This window comes from Dermochelys coriacea, chromosome 7 (genome assembly GCF_009764565.3).
Source record: "Dermochelys coriacea isolate rDerCor1 chromosome 7, rDerCor1.pri.v4, whole genome shotgun sequence".
NCBI lineage: Eukaryota > Metazoa > Chordata > Testudines > Dermochelyidae > Dermochelys > Dermochelys coriacea.
In genome coordinates, this window is record NC_050074.1 from 52,080,902 (window position 1) to 52,105,599 (window position 24,698).

Genomic DNA, 24,698 nt, shown 5'->3' on the forward strand with positions numbered 1-24,698 from the left:
TCCGTAGCAAGAGAGGCAGTTAGCATTTAGATACCTTAACAAATCTAAGGAAATCGGGAGCCTAGGATAGATATCCACTCCCACCATCTCCCCCTCCCTTCTCCTTCCCACCAGCTTTACCTTCTCTGATTGCCCCACTCCTCTGACCCACATATCACTGCCAGCCATTACTTCATCATCTCTTGCTCTTTGGCTCCTGATCCTCACCAAGACCAGGATCTCATCTGACACTGCTACTGCATCCACTCTGTTATATGATGGATTCTCTCACCCTGAATCATCTTCTGAAGTCTGTTGGGCTTCTTCTCTCTCAATCCTGCCATTTCCAGTCCCTGTTTCTCCCTCTCTTTGAGCTTTGAGTCTGATTACCAAGCAGTGGCTCACCCCCAGCCTCTGCTTGTAGCCTTCTTGTTCCCTTGCTGTGGAGTCTCTGGAAGTCTTTTGACTGTGCTGATCTTGTCTGCTACAGCTGCCTCTTTCTGCTGTGTGTTTATCCAACAGATCTACTTTACCTCCCTTTATCGAATCCTACACTGCCACTTCATCACCCCTTCCACGCTTCTTGCCTGTGTCTCTCAAAGAAAATATCCGTAAGACTTGGCTTGACCTCCCCCCAGCCCAGTGGGTTCTAAATTTCAGTTGGGATCTCTGGGTACTACTCTCATATTTATAGGCTGCCCTGTGTACTGGTGAAGCTAACACTGGCTCCACATGCTGCTATTTTCCACCTCTATAGCTCAGCTCCTTAATCGGAAGTAACATGGCATGTGGTACATAGGTGCACAGTCAAATCCCTGTGCACTATACCTTTTTATGAGTGCAGATGATAGCTGAATGGAAAGGGTTACTGCACATGTGCAGTTTCACATCTGGAAGTTTTGAACCCTTCATTTTGAAACCAATTTTTGTTAGGTTTACCAAAACAAACAGGATTACTTATGTTCCAGTAAGTACTTGACATTTCAGCCACTTTTGTGACATTGTTGATTAATTTTTTGTTTGAGCGGGGGCGGGAATGTAGTCATGAACTCATTCTGTGTTGGAAAATGGTTTGTTTCTTCTTATAACTCAGAATATCAGGTGGTATTTTGTTCCAATGTTCTGGGGGTGGGAAATTGCCTTTGGGCAGAGACCAGGCACAAAAGGTAAATGCCTTTGGAATTCTCTGCATGAAACCTAGGAGTTGCAATAGAAATTGTTCTTTGCAACCTTAACTAGTTGGTGCTACTACTCAGCTGCTATAATTAAGTTTCAGAACTTTCCCATGGGGGAAAAAAGGAGTAGTCTGTGTGTTACAGATGGGAAAATGGTGATAGAGAAGTTGAATTTCTTAATCTAGATAACACAACAAGTTGGGGCAGAGCTGGGATTAAACTTATGAATTCCCAGCTCCCAGTTTTGGAGTCGGACACTCCTTCCCCCACTCAATTTAAAACTGTAAATCACTCTTTAGGCAGCCAGTCCAGGTTGTGGAGGGCCCTTTAAAAATGATTGTCCTCTCACTTATGTGGGGATGGTCAGTATCATGCCTGCTTCAGGGGCAGCCTTTTGTTTATAGGTGGTGGAGTACGGTCTGTTTGTGAAGCACTGTAAAGTAGAAGTTTATCTCCTCGAACTGAAGCTGTGTGAAAATAGTGATCCTACCAATGTGTTGGCCTGCCATGTCAGCAAAGCAGACACCATCGGTAAGTAGCTATGTGATACTTGCAGCTTTGAACTGACTGACTCCCATAAGGAATGTTTAAAAACACCTAATTTAATAGCAGTAAATGGAGGTAGAGCCCTTCAGCCTGTTGCTACATGACTACAAGATTTGGGTTTGGGTTGAGTTGCCTCTGATGACCTTCTCCTGTCTCTCATGTCAGCACAGTGGTGGCTGCATGCCCTACTCCTAGCTTTGCTTTGTATGCTCTACAGAGTGTGCTGCAGATCCTCAGTGCCTCTTGCTCTGACCACACATACAGTGCAGAAGGGGTGTCAGGAACTGGGTACGCAGCCACCACCATGTATCAACTTTATGGGCTGGGTTAGGTTGGGTTGGAAAACTGCTTGACCCTTTGAGGCCAGGTGGGCTTAAAAGTTAGGTCTCAGCAGACCTGTAAATGTGGGGGTGGGGATGAGGTTAAAGGGTAATCAGAGCTTATCGTTGTCTTCTGTCCACTTCCATAGCAAATGGCCGTGCCGTTGTTTGAAACAGTTCTGTGTCTAAATGATTCCAGTACTTCTATTGTACGTTCTGTCACTGATGTGGCTCCTTGGGCTTTATCTGCTGGAATATTTTAGTCATACTTCCTCCAGTTTCCCCTGCTCGTTCATTTACCTGAAAATTGGTCCTATACCCTACATCACTGCATCATCGTATGCACCCTCCCCCCCCGCCTTTTAAGATGCTGCATGTAGACTATAATGTGATCCATAGATGTGCTTGGCTGATAGTTGCCAGTAGTGGGATCTTATAGTAATATCTGAGCACACTTCCTTTTTAAACTCAAATTTTCAGGTGCTTATAGCATTTCAGAAAAGATACTTGTTGGGCAAACTTCTCAAGCTTGCTCGCAGCCCAGCCAAAAAGGAATATTTCTGACAGACGAATGTGTATGAAAATGAAGGGTTTTAATAAGTAGACATTTTCAGCTCTAATTATGGTCACACTACTGGATTATGAGACATATCTTTTGCCACTGGGGCATTGATTAAAGTAGGGACATATGCCTTTAATGTATCTCTGGGGTTGGTCAGTTCTTTCTAGAAATATTGAAGCATTTCAGAAGTTTATTATATTATTTTCTCCCCTAAACAGCTACCATTGAGAAGGAAATGCGACAGCTGTTTAATATCCTCAGTGAGAAGGAAACTAGGTTATGGAGCAGGTATATGAGTAACGCCTATGAGCAGGTTAGCAACCTGGACAGCACTGTACAAGATGCAGGACTCTATCACGGTCAGGTAAGATGCTCAGAATTCTCTAGTAATCATGGTATTGAAATGCCTGGTAAGCTGTACTATGCACAAAAAGAGAATCTATCAGTAAAGACCCCCTGCAACTGAAGTATTATATACATGTAATAGAAAACAAAAGATGTTAAACAATATTCAGAGAACATCATTTAAGAGATGTCTAAGGCATTTTATAGAACGTAAAATAAGTTTGTTTTTGCCTTGCCCTACTGTCTGCATTCCTTCTTCAGGTGCTGTTAATAGAAGTGAAGAATGAAGATGGTACATGGCCCAGGCAGTCTCTTCCTACAAAGTAAGCATCCTCTCCATTCTTGTCTTCTCACTTCTGTTTTACTGTCTTGCTCAACTCTCTAATTCTAGTGACCGGTTGCCTTATAGAGAAGCCCTGTTAAAGGCTATTATTTTCTTAATTTCTTTAAAGAGAAGAGGTTAGCATGTCCTGATCAATTGAATGTGGGATTAAAAGCAAGAACACTAGCATTTTCTAATTCTAGCCTTGGCCCTGTCACTGACTCTCTGTGGTCTTTGGCTGTAAAAAGGGGATACGCAACAAAGTGTGATCTCAAATAGGTGACATGAGGATTAATTAGCTCATATCTGTACCATGCTTAGAAGATGCTAAGTACTATCTGTGCTAAGCATTATTCTTTAAGTTTTAAAAAATGCCTGGTGCTTCTTTAGTTGCATTTACAGTTTTAAAAGATGCAAAGACTGACGGCATGTCTACGCTTAACACGTTGCATCAGCACAACTGCACCGCTCTAGCACTTCAATGAAGACTCTCTCTGCTGATTGGAGAGAGCTCTCCTGTTGGCATTGATATGCCTCCCTGAGAGGCAGCAGTAACTCTCCTGCTGACATAGCACTGTATGCACCGAGGACTACGTTGGTATAACTGTCTCTCTGGTGTCGGTTTTTTTGCAGTGTGCACCAGACCTAAATGTCACTGTGGACTACATTAATGAAAATATCTGTGCATTGGTGGAAAAAACCAAACAAGATGTCATGGTGTATTAACAGATACTAATATTGAATATTTTATTCCATTCTGTGTTCAGTTCTAGTCATCTCCCATCAAAAGGATATACTAGAAATGGAAAAGGTCCAGAGAAGAGCAGACAACATGATCAGAAGCCTGGGAAGGCTTTTGCATAAAGAGAGACTACAAAGATTAGAATTTTTTAACTTAGAGAGGAGGTGAATGAGAAGGGCCTTGATATAAGTATATAGAATAATTAATGCTATAGAATGAAATTGAAATTTAAAATGTATGTGCACTGTTTTTTTTTTTCCTTCTAGTGCAAGCACAAGATGACTTTCAGTAAAATAAAGGCAGCAAACTTAATGGTGACAAAGGGAATGCTTTTCTACAAAACACACGGTTAACATGGCAGCGAGTTCCATGAGATTTTATTGAGGCTAACAGCTTAGTAAGATTAAAAAGACTAGGGCTTCAATTTTTAAAAACTGATTTATAATGGGATCTGTACTTTAAGTAACTTTTTCTTTGGAAAAAATGTCCCTAGATATTTATATGGATCATGACAACATCCACATTTGCAGTTCATAAGATTAAAATTGTATAAGTAGTATAAATCATGCTTCAAATTGTGTAGATCGTATAAACCATCATGCTTCATAGCAAAAGTCAACCACTAACTTTCACAGAATAGGATGAAACATGATCTATGAGGAGGTTAGCCCAGGATTGTTCATTCTAGAAGTTTTACACTTTCCCCTGAAGCTTGTTACTTTCCACTGGGAAACAATACAAGATGTAGGGGACCAACTGCTGGTCTGATTTGGTAGGAGAATTCCTATGTTTGTACAAGAGGAGTTCATTGATTACATAGTCCTCTATGATTGAAAGGAGTCAAGGAGGTTCAGAGGATTCCATGGAAAATCAGAGCTATGTGACTCTAACTTTCTTTGACAATTGATCCAAAAAGAGAAGGTTCAACCATTTGGCCAATTATAGGTTTGTTTTAAGTGCTGGATACTTGGGCAAGTATCAAATATTCTAAAAATTTACAAGGAATTCTATATAGTTCCAAGTATTATACTTTTTCTCCTTGAGTAGCTAGACTTAGAAACAGACTACTACCTAACTTCATATACCTAGGACTATCTAAGTGAAAATGCTTACCAGGTGCAAGTTACTATCTCCCAATTACAGTAAAAAGTGTGTTATCTGGCCCGGTACCAGTTGGAAAGCTCTAAAATTTGGCATTTCTAATCTTCATAGAAAGTCCAGTTTATTGTCCAGTTGGCACGGGATCGGCAGGCTCCCTCCTTGGCTCCATGTGGCTCCTGGGAAGCGGCGACATGTCTCTGCTGCTCCTAGGCGAAGGGCCATGAGGGGTTTGGAGTGTGGGAGGGGGCGTGGGCCCATGGGTTGGGGCACAGGAGGGGTTTTGGGGTGCTAGATCCAGAGGGTGCTCACCTCAGGCTGCTCCCTGCAAGCAGCGACTGTCCATGTTGTTGTTCGGTGGAAACATGGCTAGGTGGCTCTGCTCACTGCCTCCACCCACAGGCGCCGCCCCTGCAACTCCCAAACTCCCTCCTAGAACTTGCGCCCCACACCCCTTCCTGCGCCCCAGCCCCACACCCAAACTTCCTCCCTCTTAGTTAACTGGAATTCTTCACTTACTGGCACCCCCCATTTCCCCAAGATGCCGGATAAAAAAAGCTTTTACTGTAGATGGAAACCTAGGATTTTGGATTATATAATGTAGAATTTATAAAATATTAAGTGTGTTTTATTGAAGAGCTACAAACGCTGGTTGAGAACACTGTAGTAGAAGCATATATCTGTTGGGATTATCTATGTCTCTGTTCAGTCTAAGTCAGTATTTCATTTCCTCTTCACTGGGGAATGGAGTCAGGAATGTTATGTTAAACTGATGTCCACAATTCAATAAGAAAGGAAAATGATGATAGCATTTTTCTTGCAGGGGCACCTGTTTATCTTCCCTGTTTCTTAAATTCATTATATAGTCTGTCTGTTTAAAAACCCATTTGGGATTCATGGTGATCAGATACCAATCTGCCAGACTGGGGTCTTTCTGGATATTGAATGCTTCAAGGGCCAAAGGTTTCTTTTCTGAGGAAAAAAATTTACATTAATATGTAAAAACTCAGGGCTGTGTTAGTCAGACTTAGGCAGGTCAGCAGTGGTGGACTAGTTTAACAAGCAGGGTGCTATTTTGCTCTGAAAGTTGTCCATTTCTCAGGGAAATCCATTCCCCTAGCAAACAGATTGAACTACAGTATAATCTTCCTTACCTCAGTATTCAGGGAGTGGGGAGAAGGAAGCTCAGAAATTTATTCTTCGTAATCATATCATGTTTGCTGTAAGTAGCAGATGATTGATTAGGTTAAATCGAAGGGCCATTTCAGAAGGCCCTTGATAAATCCTTTGTGTTGCTTATTGCTTGTGGGTCTTCTTTAGTGATGTTTGTTCTGCTAGCACACTATATTCGATTTTATGGCACAATTATTGGTAGGATTACACTTTTTTTTCTTTTTTGCAAGATTATCACACTTGCTTTTCTCCCATCTTTTGATGTTTCCCCTGTTGCCCATGATTTTTCAAAAATGTCAGTGGATCAGGCTGTTACCTGGACTGGCTGATATATACATGTTCATATTTCCCAGCATTCTCTTTCCTGCTTGTTCTCAAGAGTCATTTCACAAGGTTAGTCTTCCTTATTTTGTTCAGTATCTATCCTTTTGAATACATGCTTAAAAAGGAGTCATTTAATTTCAGCATTCTCATTTATTAATGGACCAGATATCTTCCTAGTATTTTGGCCATTGATGAATTGTTAGTATTAGTTCATTTATATTTGTGTTGCCTATATCTTTCTTCCAGAGCTATGACTGCTTCAGATGTTTTTTGCTTGATTACCTCACCCCCGTCCCTTTTTAACAGATTTTTTTGAATATTCCTTTACGCACCCAAGTTAGCTGATTCTTATTTCTTGGTGTCTTCTTTTTTTAGGTGGCTTGTAGTCAGCCACCTTCTATGCTGCTAGATGAGGCCTCCTCTCAAACATTCCTCTCTAGATTCCTTAATTTCTCCAGATGTGCTTTCCTGAAATCTAACACCTCTATAGAGCTGCATTCAGTGAACAACATCTCTAAATCCTCATTCCCGCGTGTCATGTGGGAGAGTTAGCTTGGTTCCTCCCACTGTTTTCAGAGTAGCTCCTGCAAAGTGTTGTTACGGAAGTATTTTGCAATTGCAACAACATTAGCCTTTATTTCTGGAACAATGAAGTCTTTGGCTAGAAGGTGCATCAAATGAGCACTGCAATTATATGTTAGCTTGGGACTCTCTTCTCATCTTGGAAACATTTGCAGCATTGTCTGTGACCAATCTGCGTACTAGACATTTGAATTTTTTCCCCACAGTTTTGTTATAGCTTTTACTATTACTTATTGTAACTTCTGCTGTGTGTGCATTTCCTGATGTATTAATTGTTTCTGTAAGGAAGACATTCCCTTCTTCTGTTGTCACACAAGCACATACAACAGGATCATTGTGGACATTGCTCCACTCATCAAGACTCAGGTTAACAGTTTCACCCTCTAGATGTTTTGCACACTGCTCAATTTCTCTTTCATACACTTTATCCAGCAATTTGCCTGCGACATCTGCTCTGTTGGGTGGACTGTATCCTGGTCTTAATGACTGAACCATGTTAATGAAGTGTGGGTTCTCAATCACATGGAAAGGAGAGTTTGTTGCATAAAGAAACTGGGCAGTTTTTTCATCAATTACCTCTTTTTGTAATCTGCTGGTTCTGATCACAAACTTATCTATGATTGTTTCTGGATGATGGAGATCTTTTTTTCCCTTTTGCTAGAGTTGATACACTGTGGCTCTTTGACATACATGATGTGACTGAAACACTATCATTGGTAGATAACTCTGAAACTATAGAAAATGATGGTGATCTTGAAGGCGGATAGTCTTCAGAATCCTATGTGTTGAGGATGGATTCTCCTAAACAAAATAAGTCAATGCAGTTGTTTAATTATTATTACAATACTACTCATTTAGTTTTCAGAGTAGCAGCCGTGTTAGTCTGTATTCGCAAAAAGAAAAGGAGTACTTGTGGCACCTTAGAGACTAACAAATTTATTTGAGCATAAGATTTCGTGAGCTACAGCTCACTTCATTGGCTCATTTAATATTACTCATTGCATTCACTGACACTCAGTACTACTTTCAAGGTGAAATTGTAAAAGGAAGATCTGCCTCTTTCAGCTATTTATTTTTTATTACAACTGCGTCTAAAACGATAGTACCAGAGAGTAACAACTATATTTTTTGCTCAAATATGAGAATTCAAGAATAGTCCAGAAGGAAGACAGGCAGTCCTTAAGAAAGAAGTATGAACTAAAAAAGTTTACCAACCTGAAGATCCTGCGTGTTCAGACATGTTCCTTTCATCATTTTCAACACAGCTTCCTCCTGAGAAAGAACACTTCTCATGATGTTGTTTCATTTGGGCAAACAGCCCTTGCATTTCTTTGTTGCACTGTTTGCATTTTGCACACATGCCTGTCTTACCCACAGGTAGAGGAACTTCATTAAAATATTCCCAAACTGGGTCTCTTTTATGGCCTGCTGCCATTACAGGTTTTCCCTTCTAGTGAGAGAATGGTATGGTAGATCTCAATTCAAAGAAGGCTACACTCAGAAAGACATCAAGACTCCTGGAATATGCTGCTCAAACAGTTTCACTTCTGTTTCTACTGCCTGTTCCTCCCTTCTTACACTTCTCTCCAGACTTCTTCACCTTGTCCAGGTCTATTCCGCCCCCCAGCAGTCTTCTATTCATTGAATTTTTTTGAAACTTTGCACTTTTAGAGAGAGGTAAGGGATTGACTCTGTGTACACAAATTTGCAGAGGGACAATAGGGTTGAGGTCTGTTGTTTCTCATCTCTATATTTATTTTAAAACATTTTTGTTAATAAGCGTGTTATCTCTGGAGACACAAATCCACAGTTTGAGAACTGCAAAACTAAGCATCTCTGATGGTATCTTCTAGACCGAACTATTGGAACTCATTTACAAAACTTTTCTTAAACATTACATGAATATATTGTCTCATACTGTAGAATTAGAATTTATAATCCCTATCTCCATGATGAGATATCTTGGAGGTATAATTTATCTTTAGATTTTTTTGAGGAAAAACCTGATTTAAATAAAATCTGGTTTTTTGGTATTTTTAAAAAAAAATATTTGATTTTTATCCACCGTTATGATCAATTATTTTTTTGTCAAGGTCCAAATTTCTTGGTCAAGGGATTGTCAGGGTCCAGACTCTGAGAAAATAATACAAAACCAATAATAATGATAGTAATAAGTAAATAAAAAGATGTCTGGCTGTTCAGAAGCGTCTGGCAGTCCAAATTTGGTCTACGGTCAGACTATTGACTACCCCATATAAGCAGTTCTGTCTCTCTGCTCCTCCAGTTCACCCACTCTGACCTCAAGATGGTGCACGTGGGCTCTCAAGTGCTACAAGCTGTTTGTGCCGTACTTAGCCACAAAGCATGTAGTTTTACGTGCTGTACTTTGCCCAATAAGTTAGGTAGCACCCACCCTACTTGGTTTGCTGTTGGTTTCTTACCTGCATAGTTAGAGTGGGTTTTAAATAGAAGTTTTTTGTTTTGGTACTCTGTTGATGATTTAGAGAAAAGGTTTTATTATTTTAGAGGGTTTATTTTCTTAGTGTACCAGGCTGTTTAGAGCCTACTTTCCACTCAGTCCAAACTTCCTTGTGCTTATGCTATCTGGGGCCTCTTCTTGCTCATGACTGGCTTATTGTTTCTGCCTTTCACTTGTGATGCCCTAGATTGACTCAGACTAGTGTTTTGGAAATGCAGATACTAACAGGGTAAGATTGTAAATTCTCAATCAGACTTTACCTTTATTTTAAGAGTCTGGGGTTTGCAAAAACTGGTGGCGTTGTTTCTTCTTCTTCCCTTTCTCCCAGATCAAGCACTGCAACTAGCAAAAATTTTACTACTACTTCAGCATCACCAGTAAATTCTTATTCCTCAATGTCTGTCTCTTCTGCCATTGCAAATGGTGATAGCAATAAATCCTATGGACTGACCAGCTCCAGCCTTGGCAGGGGGTAAGAGCAGGAATGCTTTTCTTTCCCCTCTCCTTCCTCTGACTAGCTTTGTGTCCTGTTGCCCCTGGCTATTTGTATTTTCAAGCTGTTGTTGAAAGTAACACTTGCCCCACTCTAGCCCAACTGCATGCAAAACTAGCACTTACTCTCCCTTTCAGATTTTGTCCCATTCTTTGGCTGCAATAGCCACTTCATCAGGCAGAGACCATAAAACTTTTATCAACTGTTGCAAAGTAGTAGCTCACCTGCATATGTCTGTATAACGTGATAAAGGATTGTAGGCACCATACACTTGAAAAAAACGTGTCATAAAGTACTAGGTAAATGGTCAAAGAAAAACAGCCTGAATAGAGATAAAAGATGCATTGTTTCAGTATACATCAGACCTGCCAGTAATCAGAGTTAAATGAGATGTCAAAACTAACAAATATGGAGGAGCAGAAATATATGAAAAAGCACCAGTAAGAAGGAATAGCATTTGATGCAAATCATAAACTTTGCAGTGATGGGTGAAATGTGGACTGGTGTGGTCTAGATTAAAAAAAAAAAAGTGTTTTCTTCTTCCAGAGTTTCTGGCTTCTCCTACAACTCCTACTGCTGCAGGGAGTCCCCTTCCCAGTCACAGCCTGGCATCTGTGGGCTCAGTAACCTGGGAAACACCTGCTTCATGAACTCTGCATTACAGGTAAAGGGCTGAAAAGAATCTATTTCATGCTTTATCCCCATGGATTCATTGCACACCTGTCAAGTGCTCTGATATAGCATCCCAAAGTGTGTTAGGCACTTTATAGGCCTGTTAGAAGACCATTAGCTGTCCTGAAGAGCATCTAGCCTAAATAGGTTGCATACAGGTAAGAGGTGACAGGGGCAGAGATTCAAGATAAAATACTTTTTGTTTTTAAACCTGGTCAATTTTCTTTTTTGACACTATTTCCCTCTCATTGTCGGGTAAAACGTACACGTAACTTCCCCATGTTCAGCAATTGCACTCCCTCTCTGTACCTGGACACTCTGCTGCAGGGACATGCAGAGGGCAGAGTCAAGGACAGCAGGAGGGTAGCTTCCTAAAAGCCTCCCTACCCTGCTCAATGCTGATTCCTAGAGTCACTGGGTCTCAGAAAGTATCTCAGCACCAGGGAGGAGGAGCAGCAGCAGCTAGGAGGAGGGAAGACCAACTGTACATGGATAATCTTAAGATTCATTGTGTGGGGCAGGCCCAGAGGTTGGTACACACCCCTTCCCACCATGTTGGTTTGCAGGGACCACAGCATCACTGTATTGCTCCTACCTCTGGTGCTTTACACAAGAGTTTCCCCATTAGTGTAGGTTAGAGATATTCTGCTGTGTTACAGGAGTCTGCTACCCATGCAAGGGCGAGGGATAGCTCAGTGGTTTGAGCATTGGCCTGCTAAACCCAGGGTTGTGAGTTCAATTGTTGAGGGGGCCATTTAGGGATCAGGGGCAAAAATTGGGGATTGTTCCTGCTTTGAGCAGGAGGTTGGACTAGATGACCTCCTGAGGTCCTTTCCAACCCTGATATTCTATGCATCTTTAATCTCCGCACAAATGAGGAAAATTGCTATAGATATTAATAGGTGGAGTGGGGAGAAAGGTGTGTCATGGGATAGAGTGCTCCATTTTCATATTTTCCACTCAACTGTGTACAGTTACCATTATATAGTATCTTTTAGGCCTCATTTCAGGCTGCGGGAGTTCAGTGGGATGGAAAACCTCTAACAGACACACTCCTGAAAACAGTTAGGTGTGCTATCTAAACAGAGGCTAGCTTTGCTACTGCTGAGATTGGAGACAAGGTGGAGAAATTGTAGATCAGAAGGTAACTCTTGATTAAACTATAAGTGACATGAACTAAAGCTGTGCATTAAAGGGCCATCTCTTCTTCAGCAATAGCCTTAGCAAAGTGCTGCTATTTACACTTTTTATCCTTGGAAGAGAAGTCTGAATATTCTGAACCCTTTTATATTGCCTTTGTCTGGGTTGCATTGCTCACATTGTATCTCAATAAGATACAATTCTGTTTTACTAAATTGTGAGAGAGCTGTAGTCTCAGAACTTTCATTGTTCCTTTTAAATATTTTGTTCTATCTACTTTCACATGAGCTTTTAAAAAGGTTTTGTCATTTCAGATATGTACTGATATGAAAGTTGGATTGTTGCATTACTTCCTTCTCATAGAGGTTGGCTGTTCTAGACAATGACATGAGCTTTGTAAATGTTTTTATTTCAGTGTTTGAGTAACACTCCACCTCTGACTGAGTATTTCCTGGAAGATAAATATGAGGCTGAAATAAATCATGACAATCCTCTGGGGATGAGAGGAGAAATTGCAGAAGCATATGCAGAGCTTATTAAGCAGATGTGGTCTGGGAGACACTCTCACGTGGCACCACGTATGTTCAAAGTAAGTAGACACTTTTATTCAGAGAAGATGGTAGTCAAAGCAGAGTTAGAATGAAAGTTGTAATGTCTTTCCACAGGTTTTGCTGTCACGAAAGCTATAATGAAAAACATCTTAAACCTAAATGTTTTTCCATTTAGAAGGAGGGGTGGGGATCCAGATTCCTGCCTTGTGCCAAAGCTATAAAAGGGGGTAGAAGAGAACAAAGGGGGCTGCCAGTCATGAGAAATCCCCTAGTTACCATGTGAGCTGGAACTAACAAGGACTGTACTAGGGGAAAGGATTGGGCTCAGACAAGGAAGGAGTCTAGTCTGTGAAAGAAGCTTATTGGAACATCTCTGAGGGTGAGATTTACCTGATTTCAGTTTCTTAATGTATTAGGCTTAGACTTGCTTGTTTTGTTTTATTGTGTTTGGTAACTTATTTTGTTCTATCTATTATTTTGAAATCTCTTAAATCCTACTTTTTATACTTAATAAAATCACTTTTGTTTATTTATTAACCCAGCGTAAGTGATTAATGACTTGAGGAGCAAACAGCTGTGCATCACTCTCTATCAGTGTTATAGAGGGTGAATAACTTATGAGTTTACCCAGTCTAAGCTTTATACAGAGTAAAACTGATTTATTTGGGGTTTGGATCCCATGGGGAGCTGGGTATCTGGGTGCTGGAGATTGGAAACCTCCTGAGCAGTTTTTGGTTAAAGTCTGCAACTCTGGGGGCGTGGACCAGATCTGGGTCTGTGTTGCAGCATACTAGCATGTCTGGCTCAACAAGGCAGGGTTCTGGAATCCTGAGCTGGCAGGGAAAACGGGCTCAGAAGTAATTTCAGCACATCAGGGACGGTCCCAAGCGGGTCTCTGTGACCGAACCCGTCAATAGTGTTTTCTAATATCCAACCTAGACCTCCCACACTCCAACTTGAGACCATTGCTCCTTGTTCAGTCATCTGCCACCACTGAGAACAGCTGAGCTCCATCCTCTTTGGAACCCCCTTTCAGGTAGTTGAAGGCTGCTATCAAATCCCTCCTCGCTCTTCCCTTCTGCAGACTAAACAAGCCCAGTTCCCTCAGCCTCTCCTCGTAAGTCATGTGCCCCAGCCCCCTGATCATTTTCATTGCCTTCCACTGGACTCTCTCCAATTTGTCCACATCCTTTCTGTAGTGGGGGCCCAAAACTGGACACACTACTCCAGCTGTGGCCTCACCAGGGCGGAATAGAGGGATAATAATATATTACCTCACACTCCTTGTCTATCTCATATCCTGGGACCAACACTGCTCCACCAACACTGCAAATAACATTAGAAGAAGGTTGCAGTTACCCCAAAAACAAGCATTATAAACCCAGTTAAGGTTAAGCATAAAAATAAATCCACAGATGTCAAAGTAGGGAAATGCACTTAAGGCACCCAAACAACCTGAGTAATGTTAAAGTAGAATAACTTCTCAAATGTATGGAATGAGTCACTTTCAACTTAGCTTTCAGAGTAGCAGCCGTGTTAGTCTGTATTCGCAAAAAGAAAAGGAGTACTTGTGGCACCTTAGAGACTAACACATTTATTAGAGCATAAGCTTTCGTGAGCTACAGCTCACTTCATCGGATGCCAATCTGTTGAAACAAATGTCAGAAGTTGCTATAAATGCTTTGCCTTAGAGTATGAACTTGAATTTGGGGTGAGTTGCTTTTGGGGTGTGTTGCTGTAAAAGGTGGAAATGTAAGCCTTATGGAATGGTGGGGTCTGTTATTGACAGTGTTGTGGGTGATGTGAAAGTAGCAAGGAATGCAGAAAACTTTCCCCTTAACTTCAAAGATTTTTGGCTTGGTGTGAGACGTATCCTGAAGCAACCTTAACTGTCCCCAAATGAAGTCTTTGTGTGTTTAGTTTTTGAAAGTGTTAAATTTTTACGTTAAGGAGTGATGTGGATTACAGACCTAAAAGTGGCAATTCTTCAATAAAAAAGCTTCAAAAACAGACTCCAAGGAGAGACTGCTCAATTGGAATTAATTTGCAAACTGGATACAATTAACTTAGGCTTGAATAAAGACTGGGAGTGGATGTGTCATTACACAAAGTAAAACTATTTCCCCTTGTTTATTTCCCCTCCCACTGTTCTTGTAAAGTGCTGGAAATGGCCTACCTTGATTGTCACTACAAAAGGTCCCTCCCACTCTCCTGCTGGTAATAGCTCACCTTTCCTGATCACTCTTGTTACAGTCTGTATGGTAACACCCATTGTTTCATGTTCTCTGTGTATATAAAATCTCCACACTATATTTTCCACTGTATGCATCTGATGAAGTGAGCTGTAGCTCACGAAAGCTTATGCTCTAATAAATTTGTTAGCCTCTAAGGTGCCACAAGTACTCCTTTTCTTTTTGTGGATTCAGTAGTTGATTTTTTTTTTAATACAGGCTTTTTTTATAATTGAAATAGATCACTTCTCAAATTTATGATAGTTACTTAGTAATAACAACTATAAGTCAGTCACTGTTAAGTAGCAATGTTAACTTGTTCCAAGAAAATTTCTCTCCCTCATGAGCTCTGCTGGAGCCCTCTGGTTTGTTTTCCCATAAGTGGGGCTCTGATGCCTTGCTGGCCACCTCATGTTTGGCTGCTCCTAGTTTGGGAAAAAAATCAGTGGGATAACCTGCTCATGGTACCAGAATGATCGCGCTTTCAGAGTAATTGTGGCTCTTCATACTGTGATCCTTATGTCTTGGTAAGCAGGAAAATTATTAATGGTGAGAATCAAAGTATTGTCTTTACATTATGAGGTAGCACACAGTCTATTGAATAAAGCAGTTCATACCTCAGAGCGATTTTCAAGGTCTGCGCAAGTTCAGGCTGTTGTTGTTGTTACCTTTGGTTATACACTAGTCAGTTTTCAAAGTTTGTTTGAAATTAGAACAGCTAGAGACTTAGAGTAGAATCCTGGCTTCATTGAAGTCACTGGGAGTTGTGCCACTGACTTCAATGGGGCCAGAATTTCACTCTTAATAACTTTTAGTGAAAGCTGAGACTGGAGAACATTTGTGGCCTATCTGCTCCATACAACCCAGCTAATCCTTCATGTCATGTGGGAGGAAGGGCGCCTGCCATACTTTGGGAAACATTTTCCTTATGGACATGTGGTTGTTCCATAAATATCCACTACAGGATTCGTGGATTTTTCTCTGAAGTATCTGGCTGATGTAAGAGGATCCTGGACTAGGTGGATTGGGGGGAGGGATAGCTTAGTGGTTTGAGCATTGGCCTGCTAAACCCAGGGTTGTGAGCTCAATCCTTGAGGGGGCCATTTAGGGATCTGGGGCAAAAATTGGGGATTAGTCCTGCTTTGAGCAGGGGATTGGACTAGATGACCTCCTGAGGTCCCTTCCAATCCTGATATTATGTGATTCTATGACACTGGTCTGATCTACTGTAGCAATTATGTTCCTAAAAGAACACAACTGAAACTTGTTCAGCACCCCAGGTGCTGCTAGTTGGTATTTCTTGACCCAGAGCTTAGTATCAGGCAGTCCAGATTCCCACCATCCTGGTCTTTAAAAATGCCTTTGATTGAAAGCCTTTAAAATAGGCCAGGAAATCTGTATTGACATCCTTGTTCTGTTGCCTTCAGCTTCATTATTGTTAGCAATAAACTACAGCAGCTTCTTGCTGCTGAATTCTGAAGAATCCAGGATATGATTTTCTTTTCATTTTTACAAATACACGCATGATGCTGCTTTGACCAGATTGTCCATTCTGTTTTAATTTTAGACCCAGGTTGGCCGTTTTGCCCCCCAGTTCTCAGGATACCAGCAGCAAGATTCTCAGGAGCTCTTGGCATTCCTCCTGGATGGCTTGCATGAGGATCTGAACCGAGTGAAGAAGAAGCCCTATTTGGAGCTCAAGGATGCCAATGGCAGGCCTGATTCGGTACAGTGCTTAGATAAAATTACACCCTATGCTCAGTTGGAAGCCCTAAGCTACATTTAAATAGCATGAATAGTCTGTATTAAACTGCTATCCAAAGCCAGGAAGATGATAGTTAAAGCTTCAAATGTGCTTAAGTAATTGTTTGCACTTGGGATTGCAGTGGTCTTGCTATATCCCCAGCATTGCTCTGACACTTGGAATGCTAGAAGTCTCAATAGAGGTAGATTAATGAGCAGAATGAAGCTAATAAAAAATGTGAACGTTAAACTACATTATCCCATATTACTGCAATTTATTACTTGACTGTCATTCCATATGCAGGGTTGGAGCACAGAATTTAATAAATTTATGTTTTTGTGTTCTATGTGCATATGGGGCAGCGAATGTGATAATATGCAACACAAATGATGGCATAATTTATCTTTTCTCTAAGAGGCCACATAAATCTGTTCGTTGTGTATATAAGGAATTGCCTTGAATTCTGTTAGGGAGAGGGGGGCCTTGGACCCAGCCTGCCTTTGCCTTTTATCCAAGCACTTCCATTTTTCCTCTAACTTAAGGAGACACTCTGAGCTTCCAATCCACAGGCTGAAGCAAATACCCAGTAAATAGAAATCTTCAAACTTGGAAAAGAATTTCAAGAAAGCCAATTCAAATAGCTCTGTGATTACTACCTGTAGATTTCCTTTAGTTCAGCCCCCTTACCCTTCACTGGGGAAAAAGCCAAGTGATGTAGATTGATAAAATACTTTCCATTCCAAGAATATTTAAGGAAGATATTTAATAGCAGCTGCTAAAACTAGACATATTTAAATTTGCAGGTTCAAATAACTTGCAACAAAGAGTAGACAGAGGAGCTCTCTGGACCATTAATGTTGATTTTTAATATGTCTTGGAATACTGGGGAAGAAAACGAAAGTGTTAATATTTAAAAAATAAATGGGATGAGCAGAGTAATTCTAGGCCCATCAGTCTGATGTTTATTCTGGGCAAGATAATGTAATAGCTGGTATGGGGAACTGTAAAGGAGCAGACTCACCCCTGCGGTGCCTCCTGCTGGTCAGGAATTAGCTCACCAGGCTCCGGAGCACCCTCTGCAGGCTGGTGATCAGCACAGCTCTGGCCTCCATGTCCCTCACAGACTCCAGGGCCCCTTTCTCTGGGGTTCTACCCCCTGGCAGTACCCCCGCACTCTGCCTCTGGGTCTCCCCTTCCTGGGGAACCGCCAACCCACTATCTCCACTTTGCCTCAGTCTGGGCTAGTGCCAGTCATCACCAAGCCCCCACTCCCTGGGGCAGACTGCAGTGTAAAGGCCACTCATCATAGGCAAGGGGGTTTGGACCTGTTGCCTTCCTCTACCTCCCATACCTCTATGGGCCTTGGACTAGGCCCTACAGCCTGGAACTCCCCCACTCAGCCTGCTCCTTCCCCCCCACCCTCAGTACCCTGTCAGGTAGATAGGCCCTGCTCTCTTCCAGCCTGGAGAGAGACTCCTTGGGCCTCTGGCTCACAGCCTTTTTATATAGGCCAGTTGGGGCCTGATTGGGGCGTGGCTCAGCTGTGGCTGCTTCCCCAGTCAGCTCTCTCCAGCCACAGGGCTGCTTTTAACCCCTTCTATTTTAGAAGCAGGGTATCTGCTCTGCTACAGGAACTCAATTAATAAAGAATTAAAGGAGGGTGCTATAATTGCCAATTGTCATGGGTTTAGGGAAAACAGATCTTGTCAAACTTTTTTTTTTTTTTTGGATGAGGTTACAAGTTTGACGGTAATAGTGTTAGTGTAATATACTTAGACTTCTTAAAAGCATTTTACTTGGTACTACATGACATTTGATTAAGAAACTAGAGCAGTACAAAATTAACATCACACATGAAATGCATTAAAAACTGGCTAATTGTTAGGTCTCAAAATGTAACTAAATGGGGAATCAGCATGGGGTGGGTGTGTTTCTAGCAGAGTTCTGCAGGGAAGGGTTCTTGGCTCACTGCTATTTAACATTTTTATCAATGGCCTGGAAGAGAATGTAAAATCATCACTGATCAAGTTTGCAGCTGACGCAAAGATTGTTAAATGATGAAGAGGACAGGTCACTCATACAGAGCTTTCTGGATTTCTTGGTAATCCTGGTGAAAGCTTGGAAATCTGGGTAATATGTATTTTAATACAGCCACATTAAAGTCCTACATCAGGAAACCAAGAATGTAGGCCATATTTAAAGGATGGGGGGACTTTATGTTGGGAAGCAGTGACTGTGGAAAAAGACTTAAGAATCGTGGTAAATCATCTGTGAACGTGAGCACCCGGTGCAAAGCTGTGGCCAAAAAGAGTAATGCTATTCTTGGATGCATAAATGGGAATATTGAGTAGGAGTAGAGAGATTATATTACCTCTGTATTTGGCACTCTTGAAACTACTACTGGAAATATGTCCAGTTCTGGTGTCCACATTTCAGGAAGGATGTTGATAAATTGGAGAGGATTCAGAGACTGAGCCATGATAGTGATTAAAGCAGTGATTCTCAAACTTTTTTTTTCGCGGACCACTTGAAAATTGCTGCGGGTCTCAGTGGACCACTTAATGATCTTTCCAAATATTATTTGTACCGTTAGCTAAGTATTGTAAAGCGCTTTTGATAAAAGCGCTATGTACAAAAAACCTTAATAAGAATTTAATGTTTTTTGTTCTACAAATAAAAGCACACAACTCATATTTTAATATTAGTAGTCTTCCTTTCTAATGCGATCGATGTGCCCTCTCTCCCCAGCTGCAGCCGTCCCTGAGCTGGGGCTGGGAAGGAAGGGGGTCTCCCCCTCTCTCCCCCGCTGCGGCAGCCACTCAGCTGGGCTGGGAAGGAGGGGGATCTGTCCCTGGCCACCACAGCCCTGCACATCCCAAATTCCCCCCCTTCTCACCCCACTGCCCCCTCCCATCTACCTCCTATTCTCCCCCCTGCCCCACCCCCGGTCACCACCTCACCTTACATGTGCATCTTCTCCAGGGTCCGGGCATCTAATTAGTGGAGCCACACCTGTGCAGCTCCACTAATTAGGTGGGTGGTCCTTCATTCTCTGTGTGGCCACCCAGGCACGCACCTTAGAGGGAACTATCCGCGGACCATCTGAATGGAGCTCGTGAAAAACTGGTGGTCCACAGACCACAGTTTGAGAATCTCTGGATTAAAGGATTAGAAAAATGTGTTTTATAGTGATGCTTGAGGAGCTCAATCTGTGTAGTTTAACAAAGAGACAGTTAATGGGATACAATACCTACATGGGAAACGCATTTGATATTACAGGGCTTATGCAAAGTCCAATGGCTGGAAGTTGAAGCTAGACTATTTCAGATTAGAAATAAGGCACATGATTTTAATATTGAGAATCGTTAACAATTGGTACAATTTACCAAAGGTTGAGGTGGGGTCTCCATCACTGGCAATTTTTAAACAAAGATTGTTCTCATTCAAACAGGAATTAATTCAGGGACGTCTATGGCCTTTTTTACACAAGAGATCGGACTAGATGATCACAGTCCCTTCTGGCCTTGTCTATGAATCATCATCTTCTAACTTCAGGCTCTGGTCCACAGTTTTCTACTCTTCCAGAGAAAACTATGCATAACATTTATAAACTGAGAGATTTTGCAAGCTGGAGACCACAACCTGTCCCTGCTGGGTCAGGACAGAAAGCAAATGACCTTCCATGGATGAGGACTAAATGAAGCCTTGCATACCCCACTATGGGCAGGAAATCCGTTCTGTATCCGTTTCCACATACAGCCTAGAGATGAACTTTAGCTGCATCCAGTATATAGGGCCTGATTCAAAGTCCTTGATGTCAATGGGAAGACTCCCATTGATTGCAATGGCCTTTGGGTCAGGCCCGTTGACTTAAAGCAACTTGCTCCTTCCACTGCCTTCTCTATCTCCAACCCTCACCTCCAACACTGAGGCAATCTGTAGCAATACAGACCTGACATCTCCCTGCAACCTAACACGGACTGGTAGAATTAGGTGTCCATTACTTCCTTTTGCAGCAGGGAAGACTTGCAGACCTGGGGCCTGGTTAGTGAGAGAGAATGGTAGGCGGTTAAGGGGGACAGAGTTCAGGGAACCCCATAGTGTTTCCAGCTTGCTTAGGTGTGTATATATTTTTTTAAATATCAGAATTATGCTGAGTTCCTTTCGTCTCATGTCTCTATATTTACATTTCTAGTGAAGTGTATGAATTTAATTTTATTTCCTTTCTACAGGTGGTGGCGAAAGAAGCCTGGGAGAACCATAGATTAAGAAATGACTCTATTATCGTGGATATTTTCCATGGCCTTTTCAAATCAACCCTGGTCTGTCCAAAATGCTCTAAAGTTTCTGTGACTTTTGACCCTTTCTGCTATTTAACTCTTCCACTGCCCTTGAAGAAAGATCGTTCCATGGACGTTTCTTTGGTTTTTGCAGGCCTGCATCGTAGACCTACCCAGGTAAAAAGACATTTGTAGGTGTGAATTATCCCCAAAGACAGTCGCTGCAAACCAGTTCAGAAAAATCTGATCTATTTGATTATTAAGGCTGAGATTTTCAAAGTCACCCAAAGGACTCAGATGCCAAATTCTCATTTAAAAATTATTGGGAATTGAGCACCCAAAATTGAAAGTGGTTTGGAAAATATCTTCGTCTAAGTGACTGGGATGATGGGGCAGTAGGAATCTTATTTGCCCTGGTGGCAACAAGAGTACATATGATGATGTTGGAGAGCATAAGCAATAACGCATTTAATTGTCACATCCAACCCTGCCTCTGGTGCCATGGGAAGTGCTAGGCTGAAACTTCTCTTGAACAATGTGACCCCTTTATGTACCCGCTGTATGACCAAGTGGGTTTATCTGTGATCTGGAAATGGGAGTGGATAATCAGGTAGCAAAAATTGCAGATGGCACAAAATTACTTAGGTTGATGAAGACTTAGAAAAGACCAAGAAGCTTCAGAAAGATCAAATAAAGCTAAAAGAATGGGCAACATAATGTCAGATGAAAGGCAGCGCTGACAAATACAAAACCATGTGCATTGGAGGGCATAATTTGAACTACTCATATAGTTTGCTGTATTTTTAAATGAAAAAGACCGAAGCATTATTGTAGGCTCATCAGTGAAAACCTGCTCACTGTGCAGTGTCTGTCAAAAAAGCAAACATAAGTTGAGATTTATACAGAAAGGGAAGGAAAATAATTCTGAAGATATTAAATCATTATGAACCAGTGAGATACCTTTATCTGGAATACTGGGTTCATTTCTATTCACCCTATCTCAAAAAGGAAATAGTAGAATCAGAAGGGATTCAGAGAGAGGCAATAAAATTAACAGCCTGCGAACAGATTTTTATGAGTGACTATTGAAATGACACACTGTTTAGTTTAGAGAGGAGGCTAATAAGAGCAGACCTGATAGAGGTATATAAAATAATAAATGGCATAGATAGTGTTTATAAGCATTTCCATAAAACAAGAACAAAGTGGACCTTCAATGAAAAAAGATAACACATTTTAAAACTGATAAAAGCAAGTACTTTGTGACAATTAACCTGTGGAATTCATTGCCACTGGATAACATTAAGGCCAAAAGCTTAACAGGATTTAAGAAATGATTAGAAAATTTTATGGATAATTGGAACAATGCACAGATGAGGTAAAAATAAAAATAGAGGATTTAAATGAACAAGGCAGCTTCTGGGGTCATATGGAATCTTACTGTATGGACATGTTAAGTAATTAACCACTGCAAGGATTCTTGCACCTTTCTCTGAAGCGTCTGGTATTGGCCTCTGTCTGAATCAGGATATTGGATTAGACAATCCACTGGTGGCAGTTCCTGTCTTCAAGAATTTCCATGCATCCCCACTTGTGGGATAGCTCCCTCTGCTGACAAGCTCATAGAGCCCTCTTCAAAGCAGTGTTGTGTACATGTTCTGAGGTTTTCAAACATTCAGCACCCAGGTTATAGAAGAGAGTGCACTTCTCAGCTGTCTCAGTTCTTTCTGCTGTGTGTCTGATACTGCCGTGGTGGTAAGCTTTAGTGCCCTGTTCTGTAGTTGAGGTAGGGGTTTAGTTTTTAGTGTAGTTAGGCCTTAAGGAATATGTCCCTAAGTTTAGCTGAGTTCTCAAGATTCCCTCCAGTGTTGAAGCTGTGCTCAGACTGGAAACCTGCAAGGGGTTGAAAAGCTGTTTCCATGTTGATGATTCCAGAATCAGATGCCCGAGTGAGGTTTTTGATCTGTTTGGGGGATTTCCCCCTCTTCAACCCAGTATGCTGCCTGCAAGGCATTCACACCCCAGGCTTTCCAGGACTGCCAATTGCAGCCCCAGCTGCACCTTATGGAAGTGTCCCTACAGGCTCTTGAGTTTCTAGAAGACTGTGTTTCTGTGCACTGCCCAGACCGACCTTCATGTGCATCATCGCCCACACCAGCTGTATGGGCAAACCTGTCTTATGAAAGGAGACTCAGTCTTCTTTAGCCTAACCAAAAGAAGCCTTAGGGGAGATATCATTGCTCTCTATAAATATATCAGAGGGATAAATACCAGGGAGGGAGAGGAATTATTTAAGATAAGTACCAGTGTGGACACAAGAACAAATGGGTATAAACTGGCCATCAGGAAGTTTAGATTTGAAATTAGATTAAGGTTTCTAACCATCAGAGGAGTGACGTTCCAGAATAGCCTTCCAAGGGGAGCAGTGGAAGCAAAAGACATATCTGGCTTCAAGACTAAGCTTGATAAGTGTATGGAGGGGATGATATGATGGGATTAATTGATCTTTGACGATTAGACAAAAGCCTATGATGGGATGCTAGATAGGGTGGTATCCGAGTTACTACGGAGAATTATTTCCTGGGTTTCTGGCTGGTGAGTCTTGCCCACGTGCTCAGGGTTTAGCTGATTGCCATATTTGGGGTTGGGAAGGAATTTTCCTCCAGGGCAGATAGGCAGAGGCCCTGGGGGTTTTTCGCCTTCCTCTGCAGCGTGGGGCACGGGTCACTTGCTGAAGGATTCTCTGCATCTTGAAGTCTTTAAACCATGATTTGAGGACTTTAGTAGCTCAGACATAGGTCAGGGGTTTGTTTATAGGAGTCGAGGTCTGCTGTGATGACTGTCTGCGCAGAGCTGGGGCCACACACACACATGCACGTGCACACCCCACCCCCCGAACATCTAACCACAGGCAGGAGACAGCTGTTGCATTAGCTGAATAACTTTCTTTTGTTGTTTTTGTACAGAAAAGTTCATTTCATGTGGTGGCATGGGAGTGGGGCACTCGGTGTTGGGAGGCCAAGGTTGGCTGCAGGTGCCTGATGCTAGTAGGCTCTGGTAGTGTTGATTGACTCCCGAGGGTTAGTGCGTGTTTGGAGAACCTACCATTCCAGGGATGAGGAGGATGGAGACTGGTGGAAAGCCTTGAGCGGAAGTGAGGGGAGAGCTTGACTCCTGGCATTAGTCTCAACTTGTCACTTCTTCTAGTGTCTGTGAAATATTTATTCCTCTCTGCAAAGTATTCCCAGTGGCCACAGGAAATTGCTGGTTTTAGCCAGTCCCTACGTGATATCCTTATGGGAGGTAGGCAGTTCTGGAGTAATGATTTGCAGGAAGACACATTGGTTAACTCCAATTTACATGAGGTATAGTAGAAATCCAGCCAAACTGATCATGGCTTCCTCCTTTCCTGGTGCTTGCTTTAGATCAGGGGTGGGCAAACTGCAGGCTGGATCCAGCCGACCAGCCGTTTTAAGTTGGCCCTTGAGCTCCTGCTGTGGAGCGGGGCTTGCTCCATGCGGCTTGTGGAAGCTGCTGCATGGCCCCGCTCTGGCACTCCAGCCAGGGAGCAGGGTCGGGCACAGCTCCTGGAAGCCATGGCATGGCCTTCCTCCACCTCCTATGCGCTCCAATGGCCCCCTCTGGTGCTCCAATGGGAGCTGCAGGGGCAGTGCCTGCAGATAGGGCAGCATGCAGAGACGCCTGGCCGCGCCTCCACATAGGAGCCAGAGAAGAAACATGCAGCTGCTTCCAGGAGCCGCTTGAGGTAAGTGCTGCCTGGAGCCTGTACCCCAGAGCCTTCCCCTGCTCCCGAGCCCTGATCCCCCTCCTGCCCTCCGAACCCCTTGATTCAAGCCCGGAGCACCCTCCTGCACCCCAAACACCTCATCCCCAGCCCCACCCCAGAGCCTGCATCCCTTTCCGTACCTCTGCCCCAGCC

At 42.3% G+C, this 24,698-nt stretch overlaps 1 protein-coding gene across 8 annotated transcripts in view; it reads left to right on the forward strand.

Annotated features, from left to right (window-relative positions):
* USP4 (ubiquitin specific peptidase 4) overlaps window positions 1–24,698 on the forward strand; it is a 91,912-nt gene that overhangs the window by 11,761 nt on the left and 55,453 nt on the right. For 4 of the 8 annotated variants that reach the window (XR_005293927.2, XM_038409535.2, XM_038409538.2 and 1 more), the window contains exons 4-11: window positions 1,559–1,685; window positions 2,801–2,946; window positions 3,189–3,250; window positions 9,976–10,119; window positions 10,687–10,804; window positions 12,368–12,541; window positions 16,302–16,460; window positions 20,711–20,935. Coding sequence is in view for 7 of the 8 variants with exons in the window: in XM_038409535.2 (XP_038265463.2) it covers window positions 1,559–1,685; window positions 2,801–2,946; window positions 3,189–3,250; window positions 9,976–10,119; window positions 10,687–10,804; window positions 12,368–12,541; window positions 16,302–16,460; window positions 20,711–20,935 (1,155 nt within the window). In the remaining variant the exon portion in view is untranslated. Of the gene's footprint in view, window positions 1–1,558; window positions 1,686–2,800; window positions 2,947–3,188; window positions 3,251–9,975; window positions 10,120–10,277; window positions 10,559–10,686; window positions 10,805–12,367; window positions 12,542–16,301; window positions 16,461–20,710; window positions 20,936–24,698 lie in introns of those variants that run through there. The other 4 variants (XM_038409537.2, XM_043518406.1, XM_043518405.1 and 1 more) reach the window with 3 other exon arrangements.